The sequence below is a fragment of the Hemitrygon akajei genome, chromosome 1 (assembly GCF_048418815.1).
Source record: "Hemitrygon akajei chromosome 1, sHemAka1.3, whole genome shotgun sequence".
In the NCBI taxonomy this organism is placed as follows: domain Eukaryota; kingdom Metazoa; phylum Chordata; class Chondrichthyes; order Myliobatiformes; family Dasyatidae; genus Hemitrygon; species Hemitrygon akajei.
Genome location: NC_133124.1, coordinates 214,859,245 through 214,877,743, shown reverse-complemented (window position 1 = coordinate 214,877,743; position 18,499 = coordinate 214,859,245). Strand labels below are relative to the sequence as shown.

The window sequence follows — 18,499 nt, the reverse complement described above, 5'->3', positions numbered from 1 at the left end:
TTAACATTTCACTTTGACATATAATTATATACCAACAAATTCATCTGAACCGGCATCGGGGAGGTTACCGGAAGGAAGGAATTTAGGGATTGGGTTCATATCGGGATAAATCTGGCGAGGATGAGATGAAGCTGAATTTGACCCACACGCGGCACAATTCGGTGAGAGGATGCGGAGTTCGTTTTAAAGAAATAGCAGAACGACGGCGATATTAAGCGAGTTTTACAACGCCAGGTCGGCCCTTAGGCCGCAGTCGGAGTGCGCAGTCACTAATCGAAGCCAAGCCCGGCGCAGAAGGAGCCGGTGACCCCAGGGAATTGGGACGGGGTCGGGTGGGGCTGCCCTCCGAGCCCATCCCGCGTAAAGAACACAAACAATAACCCACAGAGACCGACTCGGTTACACTGCTGCGGGGAAGCAGTATTAACAACCCGTGCCCTACCTGGCGAGAGACACAGCACAACAAGGAGGAAGGTGAAGCCAGCCATCGCCACTTCAGTGTCCAGAGAGGAGCAACCGACACAAACAGCCACTTGCCCCAACAGCAGCCCCGCTCCCTCTCTCACTGCTCTAAGCACCAAGGCTCGGCCAATGAGGAGAAGGGCGCGCCTCTTGCCGCGCCCAGCACATTATGTCATCTCAGATTGTCGCCGCCTTTCAATCTCTGCGCGATTTTTACATCTCCGTGCTGAAGTAGTTTAAATGTTGAACTTGTTACTTGCATCAGACTCATGTTGCCTTCGCCGCGTCCCATGCCTGTTCTCCAAGATGCCTGTCTGAACTGGTCACACACATAAACACAAGAGGTTCTGCAGATGCTGGAAATCTTCTGGCAACACCCACAAAAAGCTGGAGGAACTCAGCAGGTGAAGATGCATTTATAGACGGAACAAACAGTCGACTTTTCTGACCCAGACCCCTCATGTGCGTGAAGATCTCAGATCTCCTTTAAACTGTTCCCATCTGAACCTCTGCCCTCCCTTACTCTGAGGAAAAAACTGTGTCCATCTACCATATCCATTGCTTCTCTGTAAAGTCATCCCTCAGCCAAACTCCTTTTCCAAGGAAAAAAATACCAGATTATCCACAACTCAAGCCGCCTAGCCCTGGTACTATCCTCGCCAACCTTCTCCGAACCCTTAATGGAATGACACAGCGAAGAGTGAGTCCACAGATTTATTTGAGTCCCTGGTGCCCAACATTGATGGCTTTCTAACTTCACCTGTGAGCCCAGTGGCTCTCAGTCTAAGTGTTGTTCTCTTTGAGTTTCCTGAGAATAATTAGGAGGTGCTATTGCCACTAGTAACTGAAGAAAAATAATAGAACTTGGGTTCTCTATACCACAGAATCACAGAATAGTTATAGCATGGAAAGAAGTCAACCAGCCTGATCTTTGTGCTGGTTTTTTGTAAGGGTATAGTAAGTAGTCCCACTCCCTCCTTCTCCCTGAAGCCATGCTATTCTTTGCATTTAAATACACACCCAGATCCTTTTCAAACTCTACAAATGAATCTGCCCAAATCTGCTTCCATTGCCAGGCCCACAGTACAATCAAAATCCTTACTTTTTGGTTCTTTGGTTAGTCACCTGTATTTTATGTCTTTGTCCTTGTTCAGATTCAGATTTATTTATCACATGTACATCAAAACATACGGCAAAATATATTGTTTGTGTGAACTGCCTACTCATTCTGGCACCAACATAGCATGCCCATCATGCTTGGCAGAACAACACAGAACAAGCAACAAAGCAACCCTCCCTCCCTCCCACCCACACATCCACATCAGCGGAAGCAGTTTCCATCAACAAACCTTCCTTTCATGATTTTAAGTCCCTCCATCATATTGCCTTGTCGAAAAGAGAACAGCCTCACCTGATAATTGTAGCTCCTCATCTCTGTAATTGCCTTGGTAAATCTCTTCTGTAGCCTTCCTAAAACCTTTTTATCTTTCCCAAAGTGGGAGACAACAATTTAATTGTTCATCATGACTCCATTTATAAAGCCTGTAGCAAGTTGAGAAATCATTCTCCTCAACCTGCCTTGACACTTTTAAACAAAATGCTGGTGGAACGCAGCAGGCCAGGCAGCATCTATAGGGAGAAGTGCTGTCGACGTTTTGGGCCGAGACCCTTCGTCAGGACTTCATGACGAAGGGTCTCGGCCTGAAACGTCGACAGCACTTCTCCTTATAGATGCTGCCTGGCCTGCTGCGTTCCACCAGCACTTTTTGTGTGTGTTGCTTGAATTTCCAGCATCTGCAGATTTCCTCGTGTTTGACACTTTCAAAGATCTCTGAATGTATACCTCCATTCCTCTCTTCTTGTACTTCTTTGCCAAGTATTCCCTCCAGGTTATAATCTTTCTTCTTATTATTTTGAAACATTTCATACATCTCAGTATTAAACTTAACTGCAATTTACTCATTTCTATTAGTTGAAGTCTGACAAGATTTGGAATATCATCAAAGACTCTTTACAAATTTCTATAGGTGTATGGTGGAGGGCATTCTGACTGGTTGCATCACAGGCTGGTAAGAAGGCTCTAATGCTAACAGCTTCTATCCTCCTGTTATCAAACTCTTGTACGATAACAAACAAGTGAAAATCTATAGACTCTACATCCATTGCCCCTTAAAGAAGAGAGAAAAGGATTCTTCTGAGAAAAGAGTCTCCAGCTTTTTGTGTGTGTTGACTCATCTCCTCTCCACCTTAAATGGGTAACCCTTGATTTTAAATAGACAATTCAGACTCTTCTTCAAGAGAAAATGCCTTCTCCATATGCACCTCAAGACTCCTCAGGATCTTATACATTTCAATAACATTACCTCTTGTTCTTCTGAACTGTGGCAAATACAAACTTAGGCTGACCAAATTTCCATTTTAAGAGAACTACTTCTAGCACTTTAACATCTTTCTTTACATGAGACCAATGCTGTACATATTCCAGATATGTCTCACCAATGCTCTGTACAACTGAAGTCTAACCTCCTTACTTTTGTGCTCTATTCCCCTAGTAATAAAGACTGCCTCTATTGGGTTTCCTAATTGCTTACTGTTGTAGAATAGCCTTTTGCAAATCTTCCACTTTACCTTTATTTGTTCAAATTATATTCTCTCTTATATAATTTTAGTTTAATTTATATACATTCAGCGGGCACTTTATTAGGTACCTAATAAAGTAGCTATTGAGTGTATGTTCAAGGTCTTCTGCTGTGGCAGTTCATCCACTTCAAATTTCGATGTGTTGAGTGTTCAGAGATGCTTTTTTACACACCACTGTTGTAATGCCTGGCTAATTGAGTTACTGTCGCCTTCCTGTCAGCTTGAAATAGTCTGCCCATTCTCTAAACACAAAGTACACTGCAGATGCTGGGGTCAAAGCAAAACGTACAACAAGCTGGAGGAACTCAGCAGGTCGGACAGCATCTGTGGAAACGAGCAGTCAATGTTTTGGGCTGCCCAAAATGTTGACTGCTCATTTCCACGGATACTGCCCGACCTGCTGAGTTCCTCCAGCTTGTTGTATGCACTGGCCATACTCTGTTGTGAGTGAAAATCCTGGAGATCATAAGATCATAAGACATAGTAGCAGAATTAGGCCACTCAGCCCATCGAGTCTGCTCTGCCATTCTATCACAGCTAATCCCAGATTCCACTCAACCCCATATACCTGCCTTCTCGCTGTAGCCTTTGATGCCCTGGCCAATCAGGAAACTATCAACTTTTGCTTTAAATATACCCATGGACTTGGCCTCCACAGCTATATGTGGCAGAGCTTTTCACAGATTCACTACTCTCTGGCTTAAAAAAAAATCCTCCTTACCTCTGTTTTAAAAAGTTGCCCCTCTATTTTGAGGCTGTGCCCTCTAGTTCTGGACACCCCCAACATAGGAAACATCCTCTCCACACCCACCCTATCTAGTCTTTTCGACATTCAACAGATTTCAGTGAGATCCGCATGCAGTCATCTAACTTATAGTGAGTACAGGCCCAAAGCTGCCAAACGCCCCTCATATGTTAACCCCTTCATTCCCAGAATCATCCTTGTGAACCGCCTCTGGAATCTCTCCAATGACAACACATCCTTTCTGCGTTATGGGCACCAAAACTGTTAACAATACTCCAAGTGCAGCCTGACTAGTGTCTTATAAAACCTCAGTATTATCTCCTTGCTTTTCCTTGATCAGCCATATCTGAGATACTCAAACCAGCCTGTCAGGAGCCAACAATCACTCCACAGTCAAAGTCACATATATCACATTGGTTGTCCATTCTGAAATAAATAAAGTGGTCACTGAGTATATAATTCATGTCTTTGTTGTGAACATTGTCTATCTGATACCTGTGATGCTGCTGGAAGTGTTTTTCACTGCACCTATGCTGTACGTATGATAATAGATTTGACTTTGACACCTAGACCCCTCTGCATCTCAGAGCTCTGCAACCTCCTACCACTTAGATAATATTCGTTCTTTTGAATTACTCTTATCAAAATTTCCCATCTTCCTCCTTTATACTCCATTTTCCAGGTCTTTGACCAGTTAACTATAGTTAGCAGAGCAGAAAGGAGATTCTGTGTAAAAGACACCGGATGGTATGTTGCCTCCCAAGTGTCAGGGTCAGGGATGTCTTGGACTGGGTCCACAGCATTCTAAAGGGGGAGGATGAGTACCAGAAAGCATAGGGTAATGTAGTTGGTGGTGTTACGAATGTGGAGCAACTCTGAGGGGCCGAAGGGTACAAAATCACCCCGTCCTTTTTGAGAATCGCAGGATCGCTATTATTTCGGGTCTGAGACCCAGGAAATGACAGAGACACACAGCATGTCAGTAATGAGAGAGACACAGGATAACAGCAAAGGCAGTTGTTATAGACAACACAGAATACACAAGGTTTGGAATGTCTCCTAACAAAAAGCGGAACGGAACCACTGATTACTGCTATTGTCTCTTGGAGAAGGAATTGTGTATTGAGTACTGTACTATTCATTGAAACCCCTCAGGGGACAACCAGAGTGGTCTGGTTGAGGGATTGCATCATCCCAACCTGATTGACATCTGTGACCCCGTGAGTGAGGATAAAAGACGGGTCTGGGGAACACCCCTTTAAACGCACCAGGAGAAACGCTGGAAATCCAGTGACAGCGTTTTATAGCAAAAGCCGGTGAGAGCTCGTGTGTATCCTCCCTTACCTGGGTGGTGGGCTCATCACGGAAGAACGGTTTAGCTAAAGGAGAGGTCATACTTGAACGGCCACAACAACATCGAAATCATAAAGGAAGGTTGGCAAAACACTTAGGGTAACTGTTCCCATTCTTCTATCTCTCTCTCTCTCTCTCTCTCCAACAATTGCAACACAGCGACAAACAAACGACGGCAGCCTGTGTGAACTGAAACGAACTATATATTTCCATTGGACAACTCACTATCCCCTAGACAACGATAGAGCTTGTTTCTTATTGATTATTATTATACCCGCACTTTTAGGTTTAGTATTGATGACGTATATTATCTGTATATTTGCATTGATATTATTTTTGTGTATTTTTACTAATACTGTTAAAAATAGTATCATCAGACTTCAACGGACGTCTCTATCATTGCTGGTAAGTAACCCAGTTACGGGGTTCGTAACACTGGAAATGTATGTAAGTCATAACCACCAGCATTTGAGTAGGGGTTCACTTTGAGGCTAGTTTGACGTGATGATGTAATTACATGAAGTTGGGTTACTGTGTAGTTTTTAGTTTTTGGAGCACAATAAATGAGTTGTTGTGGCTTTTCATTTGCGAAAACCTGCACTGGTGACCCTGATGCTCTAGGACAAATCCAGAGTTATTGAACATGCCGGCCCACTACTGGAGTTTTGGGAATGGAATGCCATTGCTTGGTTTGTACAAGCCGAGGCCCAATTCGCACTGCGAGAAATATCCGCTGACAACACCAAATAATTCTATGCGGTAGCATCCCTCAGCAACTCCATGGCTGTGAGAGTGGTGAGTCTACTAGAACACCTGCCTGGACACAATAAATACCAATCGCTGAAAACTCACCTATAAGACCATAAGATATAAGAGCAGAAGCAGGCAATTCAGTCCATTGAGTCTGCTTCGCCATTCAATCATGGGCTGATTCAATTCTTCCAGTCATCCCCACTCCTTTTACAGACTTTTGGACTATCAGAGTCTGAGCATGCCAAATGGTTGCTCTCCTTGCCTGACCTTGGTGATGCTAAATCGTCAGAACTAATGGACCACATGTTGTCTCTCCTGGGAAATCACCATCCTTGTTTTGTTTTTAAACAACTCTTCATGCAGCGAATGCCTGATCAAGTCTGCATAGCCCTCACTAATTTTTTTTTATTAAGTGCAATCATGAACAATAGCCAGATCAGAAATGCTGATCAAGTCAACTAGTTCCCAAAGAGATCTCTGATAGGCCAATCAGAATAGCTCATAGTCTACATTCAGCCAGGCAGGAGGGCATAGTTCCTCCTCCTTTTCCTGCCTCAATAAACTCACCTCCAAACAAACCCAGGTCTGTGTTTTTACCACACTTGCTTTGGTACAAACACTAGGAAGTGCCAACCACCCTGCAACTTTGACAGTGCCAGCACATCAGGACATCAGAGATTGGTGAAAATTGTGAGTTCCAGCTGCCAGGGATGTTCACTTTACATTATGGACACCCTTTCAGGGTGATGCTTCCTGTGTGACACAGGTGCTCAAGTGAGGATGCTGCTGGCATGGCCTATTGATAAGAAGACAACGAGCGATGTAACGGGACCCCGAGATGACACTCCGCTTCAGTGAGCAACGTAAGACATGGGACCTCGTCCTGGCTAAAGTGGCTAGATATCTGCTTGGTGCAGGTTTCCTGGATGCCCAAGGACTGTGAGTCGATCTTAAGAAATGCCGGCTTGTGGATGTCAAGGACTTTGGGTCGTTACCCTGATTTCCAGTAAGTCCGCGACAATGACTCTGTCAAGCACATGCAGCACTGCATGTGAGTTTACTCAACTACTGGGCGAATTCCTACACCTCACCAAGCCCACATTCTCCACGACAGTCACAAAACAAAGGGTTGAGCACCACATTTCCACAACTGGCCCAGTAATCCATGCCCGTCCTCCTAGAAAACCTGGCAACCATGAAGGATGAGTTTGCCAACATGGAAAGACTTGACACTGTACGCCGATTGAACAGTCCCTAAGCCCAGTAGTGGTTGCTGCCCATGTGGCAATTACCGACACCTTAATGAGGTTACCACTCCCCTCCTCCTGATCACTACCTGCTCCCATGCATCCAAGACTTTTCGGCATGTTTAGCTCGGAAATTAATTTTTTCCAAAGTCAATTTAGTTAGTGGTTACCATCAGGTGCCTGTGTGTTTGGAGGACATTCCCAAGATGGCTGTGATAACCCTGTTTCGCTTCTTTCAGTTTCTGTGCATGCCGTTTGGACTGAAAAATGTAGCACAGACTTTCCAACAGCTGATGGACTCTATTAAAAGACTTAGACTTTCTCCTTGACATACTTGCCGCCAGTGCATTCAAATCCGAACACTTATCTCATCTCCGCACACTTTTCAAGCGCTTAAGCCATCACGAGTTGATTATTAACCCTGCTAAATGCCAATTTGGGTCGTCAACCACTGACTTTCTCGGCCATCTCTTCTCTGCAGAAGATGTGAAAACCCCTATTATGGATTTCCTACCAGCCTGCACTACTAGAAAATGACAAGAACTTTAGGTGTGATGAATTTCTATCACCTCTTCATTCTGTGAGCTGAATTTACACTCCCCCTGTATAGTGTGCTTAAAGGTGATACCCCTAATCATGTGTTGTCTGGTCAGCAGACGTGACCAGGGCATCTGATGATACCAAACAAGCTCTTTCCAACCCGACCCTACTGGCGCACCCGCTTCCCAATGCACCCACAGCCATTACTACTGATGCTTCAGATTATGCTGTGGGTGCTGTGCGTGAACAGTTGGTCGAAGGTGTGTGGCAGCTGCTCGCCTTCTTCAGCCGGCAGCAACGCCTCCACCCCCCCACCCCACTGAAAGGAAGTACTGATCCTTTGACCGTGAGCTTCTCAGTCTCTACCAGGCCGTCTGCCATTTTTGTTTTCTTCCAGAAGGTTGCCATTTCACAGTGTTCGTTGACCGCAAACCCCTTGTGCACATGATAACCAGAATATCAAACCCTTGGTCTGCACAGCAACAATGCCACCTGGCCTACGTATCAGAGTTCATAAATGAAATACAACAAATCAAGGGGGAAATTAATGCCATGGCTGGTTGGTTCTTATGGCCAGCCGTTGAGGCCTTACACATTGAGGTTGACTATGCCAGCATGGCAGTTACCAAGCTACTGACTCAAGCCCAGGCTTACCAAACAGCAGTCATGGGCCTGCGGTTAGCTGACATTAGGTTCGCTTGTACTATTGTAGCTTTTCTTTAGTTTTGTGACCAAAATTCTACACTCTACCCAGGCGAATTAATGCTGTATACAGTTTCAGCATACCTTAAAAAATATATATTTATTTGTAAATTGGGATCTGGGTGGTGCCTGGAAGGTCAGAGCTTATTGCCTGTCACTCACAGTCTCTGACACAGTGGTGGTAAGCTGACACCTTGAACTGCTACTGTTCTTTTGGCAGAAGTACTCCCACAGTGCTGGAGGGTGGAAGTTCCAAGATTGCAACCAGCAACAATGAGGGATTGGCTGAGGCATGGCAAAAGGATGTGAGCATCATGCAGCCGACGTACTTCTGATCGAATGATCACCGATGAGGTGGCTGTGTATTTGCCTGGCATATGGCCCTGGAGGAGCTGGGGCTGAGAAAACGTGACTTTAAACAACCACAGTCATCTTCCTTTGTGCAATGTTGGACAGCAGACACTGGAGTCTGTTCCCATTTATGCCATCGATTTCAGTGTACAGGGCTCCTAGGTTTTGCCGTCAGTCAAATGATCCCATAAAATGGAGGGCAGTCAATCCTTCCTCACACTTGGATCAGGGCTGTGAAGAGGTCTGGCAATGAGTGGTCCTGATGAAACTCAAAGTATTGGTGAGCAGATTATTGGTAAGTGTCACTTGAAAGGACTGCCATTGACACCTTTCAGTGCTTTGTTTAAGGTTGAGATGCCCACTCAGCAGATTGGCTTTTCCTGTCTTTTATAGAAAAGCTAATAGAAATTAGCTCATCTATTATCCTGAAATAAAAAAGCTGGAAGAACTCAACCAGTCAAGCAGGTGATAAGCAATGTCAGTCCTGAGTGTTGCCAAGACCATTTAAGAAAGCCATGAAAGACAGATAAATATAATGGTGGGAAGTGACCAGAGAGCAGTTTTACACCAAGGTAGAAAATTTAGAGGGTTGCAAAGTTCTGTGACGGAAGTTAAAATGTTGTTCTTCTAGCTTGAATTGGACCTCACCATGGCAGTGGAAGAGGCTGCATACAGACAAGTCAGAATGGGAGCAGAATTGAGAATAAAACTGACGTACAACAGGAAGCTCAGTGTCGTGCTGCATTCGGAACACAGGCATTCCACAGAGCAATCACCCAATCTGCATTTGGTTTCTCTGACGCAGTGCGGACAATGGCGTGAACACCAAATGTAATGCACTAGATTGGAAGAGGTTCAAGTGAATTGCTGCTTCACTTGTTTGGGCCCTTAGATGGAGGGAAGGGAGGAGGTGATTTGCTCTCCTCAGAAGGTGCCTTGGGATGAGGCGTGGTGGTGAGAGCATGGACTGGTGAGCCCCAGTGAATGGTCTCTGTGAAATGCAGAAAGGGGAGCAGAGGACAGATGATCAACTGATCTGACTTGTCTCCACTTGGTCTTTTGCCTTGAGGTTCACCTCTCCCCAACACCCTCTCTCCAGCTGTGCTTTGAAAACTGTAAACCTCTTCTCCCCAACTCAAGAAGGATCCCTTAGTATTGGTGAATCTTTGGAGTTCATCGCCACAGATGACTATGGATGCCAGTTGATTGGGTATATTTAAAGCAGAGTTTGATATGTTCTTGATTAGTAAGGGCATCAAAGGTTACGGGGAGAAGGCAAGAGAATGGGGTTAAGAGCAATGATAAATCAGCCATGATGGAATGGCAGAGCAGACTCAATGGGCTGAATGGTCTAATTCTGTTCCTTTGTTTTATGGACCCAAAACATTAATTGATTTCTCTTCCACAGATGTTACTTGACTGGTTGAGTTTTTCCAGCAATTTTTGTTTCATATTCCAACATCTACTCTTTATTTATTTTCCAGCAATGAGACGGACTGGATTTGCCCTGCTTTTCATGTAGATGCCTGAGGAATTTTCCACACTGTCAGGTGGATGCTAGTGTTGTAACTGTACTGGAATGGTTTAGCTAGAGATATAATGTTGCTCTGGAGCACAGGTCTTCAGTGTTCAGTTCTACAGCTCGGGAAGGTGCTCATTTTTGTAGCCTTTGCCCTGTCCAGTTCTCTGAGCTATTTTCCTGTTCTATAGGAAAATAACATGATTAAAGAAGGCATTTGTTTTTGTTGCTTTCCCCTTTTAGCTGAGAGGTGGACTAGAAGAGCAGGTAAGTTATTTTTGGACATTACTTTGTCTGCATACAGTTCTGTTTAGTAGAGTAATGGAGGGGATGCTGAGGAATTTTGCTAAGACTATAGAAAATTCAGCTGTGAGAAAGATTGATTGGGAATAGAGGTGTATAAAAATCTGTTGAACTAAAGGAAGACCATATTTCCTTTAGTGTAAGGGTGATAAACACCAGAGGACAGAGATTTAAAAGTAATTGGAGGAAGTATTTAGAGCAAAGGTGAGGAAACCTTTTTCACCTATAGAATAGTAGAGTCTGGAACTTATTGACCAGATAGATAACAAGTGCAAAAAGCCATAAGACATAGGAGCAATATTAGGCCATTTGGCCCTTCAAATCTGATCACCATTTCATTATGACTGATCCATTTCCCTCTTAACCCTATTCTCCTGCTTTCTCCCCATAACCTTTCATGCCCTAATTAATCAGGAACCTATCAACTTGCACCTTAAATGACCCACTGACCTGCCCCCACAGCCACCTGTGACAATGAATCCCACTGATTTACCACCCTCTGACTAAAGAAATTCCTCATCTCTGTTCTAAATGGATGTCCCTCTTTTTGAGGCTGTGCCCTGTGGTCCTGGACCATTCCCCTCCCCCCCCAAAAGAAACATCCTCTTAACATCCATTCTCTCTAGGCCTTTTAACATATGATGGGTTTCAATGAGATCTCCCCTCATTCTTCAAAATTCCAACGAGTACCGGCCCAATGTCTTCAATTGATACTCATATGATAAGCCTTTCATTTTTAGAATCATTTTCCTGAACTTGCTCTGAACACTCTCCAGTGTCAACACATTCTTTCTTCATCCTTCTAGTCCTCTTGAAATGATTTTGCCTTCTTCACCCATTCAACATCCAAATGAACCTTCAGGGAACCCTGCAAGAGGACTCCCAAATCCCTTTGCACCTTGGATTTTTGAATTTTCTCCCCATTTAGAAAATAGTCTATGCTTTTATTCCATCTGCCACCTTTTTGCCCATTCTCCTAATCTGCCAAAGTCCTCCTGCAGCCTCTCTGCTTCCTCATTATTACCTGCCCCTCCACCTATCTTTATATTGCCTGCAAATTTGGCTACAAAGCCATCTACTTCATCATCACAGACCCCTGTGGGACACCACTAGTCACCGGCAGCCAACCAGAAAAAGCCCCCTTTATTCCCACTGTTTGCCTCCTGCCAATCAGCCAATACACTATCCATGCTAGTATCTCTCCTGTAATACCCTGGGCTCTTATCTTGTTTAACAGCTTCATGTGCACCACCTTGTCAAAGGCCTTTTTAAAATCCAAGTGCACAACATCCACCCATTTTCCTGTTGTCTATCCTGCTTGTTTGTTCTTCATTGAATTCTATCAGATTTGTCAGGCAACATTTTCCCTTCAGGAAATCACGCTGACTTTGGCCTAATTTGTCATGTGCCTCCAAATACCCCCAAACCATATCCTCAACAATTTACTCCCAACATCTTCCCAATCACTGAGGTCAGGCTAACAGGCCTATAATTTCCTTTCTTCTGATTCCCTTCCCTTCTTGAAGAATGGAGTGAAATCTTCAATTTTTCAGTCCCCCTGAACCATGCCAGACTCTATTGATTTTTGGAAGATCATTCCTAATGCTACTATAATCTCTTCAGCTACCTCTTTTAGAACTCTGGAATGTAGTCCATTGTGTCCAGGTGACTTATCTATCTTCAGACCTTTCAGTTTCCCAAGCATTATTCCCTAGTAATAGCAACTCCACTCACTTTGCCCCTTCACATTCTCGAACTTCTGGCATCTTACTAGTGTCTTCCACAGTGAAGAATGATGCAACATACTCATTCAGTTTGCCATTTTTTGTCCCTCATTGCTACCTGTCCAGCATAATTTTGCAGCTGTCCAATATCTACTCTCTCCTCTATCTTATTCTTTATATATCTGGAAAAAAGCTTTTGGTGTCATTTTTGTTATTATTAGGTAACTTACATTCATATTTCATCTCCCCCCCATGTTTTTTTTAGTTGCCTCTGTTGTTTTTTAAAATTCCCAATTCTCTATCTTCCAACTAATTTCTACTCTATTATATATGCCCTCTCTTTCACTTTTATGTTGGTTTTGACTTCCCTTGTCAGCCACGGTTGCATCACCTGCCATTTGAATACTTCCTGTTCTTTGGGATGTATTTATCCTGTGCCTTCTGATTTGCTCTCAGAAACCCCAGGCACTGCTGCTCTGCCGTCATCCCTGCTAGTGTCCCCTTCCAATCAACTTTGGCCAGCTGCTTTCTCATGCATCTGTAATTCTCTTTACTCCACTGCAATACTGATACATCAGATTTCAGCTTCTTCCTCTCAAATTACAGTGTGAATTCTATCATATTATGATCACTGTTACTTTAGAGTTCCTTATCTTAAGCTCCCTAATCAAATCCAGTTCATTACACAACATCGAGTTCAGAATTGCTGATTCCCTAGGGAACTCAATCATAAGCTGCTCCAAAAAGCCATTTTGGCGGCACTCCACAAATTCTCTCTTAGGATTCAGCATCAGCTTGATTTTCCCAATCTATCTGCATATTGAAATCCCCCATGACTATCATAAAATTGCCTTTTTGACATGCTTTTTCTATCTTCCGCTGTAATTTGTAGACCAAATTCTGGCTACTTTTCAGAGGCCTATAAATAACTCCCTCAGCCCTATCATTCTTACCCTTGCAGTTACTTAACTCTACCCCAAAGGATTCTACATCTTCTAATCCTATGTCTCCTCTTTCTAAAGATTTGATTTGATTTTTTACCAGCAGAGCTACTCCTCCTTCCCTGCCTACCTGGATGTCCTTTTGATAGATTCTAAATTCCATATCCTTGGATATTAGGCTTCCAACCACAACCTTCTTTCAGCCATAATTCTGTGATACCCACAGCATCATACCTGCCAATCATTAACTGCACTACAAGATCATCTACCTTATTTCATATCCTGTGTGCATTCAAACATAACACCTTCAGTCCTGTAATTGTCACTTTTCCATTTTGTCCGTTACACTGCAACCCATCCCACAGACTGCAATTTTGCTCTATCATCTGCCTGTCCTTCCTGACAGTCTCACTATACACAACCTCTGCTTGTAAACTAACATCTCTGTCCTCAGCCCTATCACTCCAGTTCCCATCCCCTTGTCAAATTGGTTAAAACCCTCCCTATCAGCTCTAGCAAACCTGCCCACAAGAATATTGGTTCAGGTGTAGCCCATCCCTTTTGTACAGATCAGACCTTTCTCGGAAGAGATCCCAATAATCCATAAACCTGAAAGCTTTTTCCCTGTAACCTTTGGCACAGGGAAATCAAGAACCTATCCATCTCCGCTTAAAATATACCCAATGACTTGGCCTCTGTAGCCACCAGTGACAATTAATTCCACAGATTCACCACCCTCTGGCTACAGAAATTCCTGTCATAGAGGGTCTTTGAAGAAATGAGATGTGCGTGGTTATGAAGGTGTGGTTATGTTGGGAGGTTCATCATCAATGAACATGACAGTAATAGCTTCATAATATGTTATAACTTTTTTATGTGTTTCTTTTGTGATTTCCAGTCCAAGTTTTATTTGCATATTACTTACCTCAAGATCTGTACTGGTTGGTCTGAGTATGTAAACTGGGAAATATTGCAGTTAATTGTTTGACCTGACACATGATACTATGTGCAATTTTTGCTTACATAAGTAACTTTCTTGCAGATTATAATGCTTCCAACTTTTTGTGCACTCCTGTCAGGGTACATGGAAGTACAGGGTACGAGCGGCAAGATTTACAAGTAATTGACATCTTGCTACAAATGATTACTTTATTTGAGGCTTCAGGACTGAAGAAGAGTCTCGGCCTGAAATGTTGACTGTTCACTCTTTTCCATAAATGCTGCCTGGCCTGCTGAGTTCCTCCAGCAATGTGTGTGCATTGCTTCTTCCCATTATTTCTCTCAAGGGTGAGGGTGAGCATTCAGAAGTGTTGGTACATATTGTTAGCAATGATATAGGCATACGTGGTGAGGAGGTAGTGAAGAGAGATTTTAGGAAGTTAGGCAGAAAGCTGAGAAACAGGACCTCTAAAGAAGTAATCTCTGGATTGCTGCCTTTGCCAGTGAGGGTCAGAATTGGATGATTTGGCAGGTGGATGCATGGGTGAGGAACTGGTGCATTCAGATTTATGTATAATTGGAATCTCATCTGGGCATGGTATGACCCATACAAACGGGGAGACTGAACTTAAGGGGACCAATATCCTTGTGGGCAGGTTGACTTCAGTTGATTGAGTGGATTTAAACTCGTTTGGCAGTGCAACTGGAACTGGAGTGATAGTGCTGAAGATGAGGTAGTTGGTTTACAAACAGAGGCAGTGTGTAGTCAGACTCCGAGCAAGGTGAGGCTGATGAAGGGGCAGAATTGCAGTCAACAGGATGAGTTGCAACGTGAAAGGTGAAGAAAATTGACACACATTGTATCGAAATGATAGCCAGGAAGGCAGACAGGGTGGCGTGGCTCTATTTGGAAAAAATAAAATTATATCATTAGAAAGAGGTGATCAGGGGTCAGAAGGTGTTGAATCATTGTGGATAGAGCTAAGGAACTGCAGGGGTAAAAATATTCTGATGCTAGTTATATACAGACTCCCAATTAGTAGTAAGGATGTGGTCTACAAATTACAATGGGAGATAGAAACTGCATGCCAAAAGGGCAATGTTACAATAGTCATGGGCGATTTCAATATGCAGGGAGATCGGGAAAATCAGGTTGGTGCTGGATTCCAAGTGGGGGAATTTCTAGAATGCCTCCGAGATGGTTTTTTAGAGCAGCTCATGGTTGGGCCCACTAGAGGATCAGTTATTCTGGATTGGGCGTTGTGCAGTGAACCAGAATTGATTAGAGAGATTAGATTAAAAGAGTCCTTAGGGGCAAGTGATAATAATATAATTGAATTCACCCTGAAACTTGAGAAGGAGAAGGTAAAGTCAGATGCATCAGTATTATAGTGGAGTAAGGGAAATTACAGAGGCATGAGAGAGGAGTTGCCAGAATTGATTGGAAAAGAACACTGGCAGGGATGACACCAGAGAGCTGGAATTTCCGGAAACATTTTGGAAGGCACAGGATAATTACACCCCAAAGAGGAAAAAGTATTCTAAAGGCAAGATGACACAACCATGGCTAACAAGGGACATCAAAGCCAACATAAAAGCCAAAGAGAGGACATAGAATAGAATAAACATTAGTGGGAAGTTAGAAGACTAGGAAGCTTTTAAATACCAACAGAAGGTATTAAGAAAATAAAGATGGAAAATGAAAGTAAGCTAGCAAATAATATTATCGAGCATACAAAAAGTTTCCTCAGATACTTAAAGTGTAAAAGAGAGGTGGGAGTGGATATTGGACCGGTGGAAAATGATGCTGAAGAGGTAGTAATGGGGACAAGGAAATGGCAGATGAATTGAATAAGTATTTTGCATCAGTCTTTTCTCTGGAAGACATTTGCAGTACAGTGGAAGTTCCAGGCATTGGGGGCATGAAGGGTGTGTAGTTACAAAAGCTAGAGAGAAGGTTCTTGGGAAACTGAAAGGTCTGAATGTAGATAAGTCACCTGGACCAGATGGTGCACACCCCAGGGTTCACAAAGATGTGGGTGAAGAGATTGTGGAGGCATTAGCAATGATTTTTCAAGAATCACTAGATTCTGAAATTGTTTTGGAAGACTGGAAAATGGCAAATGTCACTCCACCCTTCAAGAGAGAGAGGCAGAAGAAAGGAAGTTATAGACCAGTTAGCCTGACCTCAGTGGTTGGGAGATGTTGGAGTCGATTGTTAAAGATGAGGTTTTGGGGTACTTGGAGGCACATGATAAATTAGACCATAGTCAGCATGGATTCCTCAAGGGAAAATCTTGTTGGAAAAATCTGTTGGAATTCTTTGAAAAAATAACAAGCAGGATAGACAAAAGGAGAATTGGTTGATATGTACTTGGATTTTTAGCAGGCCTTTGACAAGGTACCATACAAAAGGCTGCTTAACAAGATAAGAGCCCATAGAATTACAGGGAAGATTCTAGTATGGATAAAGCAGTGGCTGATTGGCAGGAGGCAAAGAGTTGAAATAAAGGGAGCCTTTTCTGGTTTGCTGCTATTGACTAGTGATGTTCCACAGGAGTTAGTGTGTGGACCGATTCATTTTACGTTATATGTCAATGATTTGGATGATGGAATTGATGACTTTGTTGTAAACTTTGCAGATGATACAAAACTAGTTGGAGGGGAAGGTAGTTTTGAGGAAGTAGAGAGGCTAAGAAGGACTTTGACATATTAGAAAAATGGGCAAAGAAGTGGCAGATGGAATATTGTGTCGGGAAATATATGGTCATGAACTTTGGTAGAAGAAATGAAAGGACAGTATTTCCTAGGTGGAGAGAAAGTTCAAAAATCAGAGGCGCAAAGGGACTTGGGGGCCCTTCTGCAGAATTCCTTAAAGGTTAATTTGCAGGTTGAGTCTGTGGTGAGGAAGGCAATTGCAATGTTAGCATCATTTCAAGAGGACTAGAATATAAAAGCAAGGATATGACGTCAAGTCTTTCTTAAGCACCTGTGAGGCCTCACTTAGAGTATTGTGAACAGTTTTGGGCCCCATTTCTTAGAAAGGATGTGCTGAAACTGAAGGGGGTTCCAAGGAGGTTCATGAAAATGATTCCAGGATTAAACGGCTTGTCAATGAAAAGTATTTGATGGTTCTGGGCTAGTATTCACTGGAACTCAGAAGAATGAGGAGTGTTCTCATTGAAACCTATCGAATGTTGAAAGTCTTTGATAGAGTGGATGTGGAGTGGGTGTTTCCTATGGTGGTAAAGCCTAGGACCAGAGGACAAGGAATAGAACAGAGGTGAAAAGTAATTACATTAGCCAGGGAGAAGTGAATCTGTGGAATTCGTTGCCACTGTCAGCTATGGAGGCCAAGTCTTTTAAGTATATTTAAGGCAGAGGTTGATAGATTCTTGATTAGTCAGGGCAGGAAGGGGTAAGTGGGGAAGGCAGGAGATTGAGGCTGAGGAAAAATGGATCAGCCATGATGAAATGGCACAGCAGATTCGATGGGCCAATTGGCCTGATTCAGATCCTATTTCTTATAGTCTTATGATTTACCTGGTTCCTTTCATAAACCTGAAAACAAACAAATCATTGGGGTGGAAAAGCATGATGCTGCTGCTCAGGTGCATAGTTCACGATCAGAATCAGAATTATTATCACTGACATATGTCATGAAATTTGTTGCTTTGTGGCAGCAGCACAGTGTGATACATTAAAAAAACAGAAATTACAGGGAGAATCAGCTGACACATGATTATCGTAGCCTTGACATGAGCAGATCTGGAAGCTGTTGGCAATAGCTAAACCAAACTCTGACTATATCCTAGTGTTCGGCAGATATGGATTGAACTGATTTGTCATTGATGCAAAGTGATTTCCCACCTCCGCTGCTGCATGTCTGAAGGAAAGAATAGAAGTTCAATACTGACTTGTGAAGGGAGTACAGTAACTCAGATCCTGCTACCCGGCGGTATTGCCATGACTATTTTGATGGAATGAGTCTCATTTGACAGAGTGCCACGCAACAGCAGCAATTATTTAATTTGCCTGGAAATGGCACCAACTGATCTAATCACCTCCTGTTCTCTTCACTTTTGTCCTTGTGTTCTGTTTGCTGGAACACTGACAATGATTCCCATAGGATGTTGCAGATCTCACTGTATTTTTGTTATGACCTTGCCTTATTTTGTTCAAGCATTCTGGCTGATGTTTCAAATGTTGCAGAGCTGAGAAGAGAGATAATTTACTGTGTTTTACAACAATTCCAGGTTGCAGAAACTGGCTGTATGTCT

At 43.2% G+C, this 18,499-nt stretch overlaps 1 protein-coding gene across 3 annotated transcripts in view; it reads right to left on the bottom strand.

Annotated features, from left to right (window-relative positions):
* LOC140735460 (prosaposin-like) overlaps window positions 1–18,499 on the bottom strand; it is a 112,717-nt gene that overhangs the window by 52,004 nt on the left and 42,214 nt on the right. The window contains exon 1 of one of the 3 annotated variants that reach the window (XM_073060561.1): window positions 443–601. The exons of the other annotated variants lie outside the window; for them this stretch is intronic. Coding sequence (XP_072916662.1) covers window positions 443–488 — 46 coding nt within the window. The 5' untranslated portion in view covers window positions 489–601. Of the gene's footprint in view, window positions 1–442; window positions 602–18,499 lie in introns of those variants that run through there. 3 annotated transcript variants of the gene reach the window in all.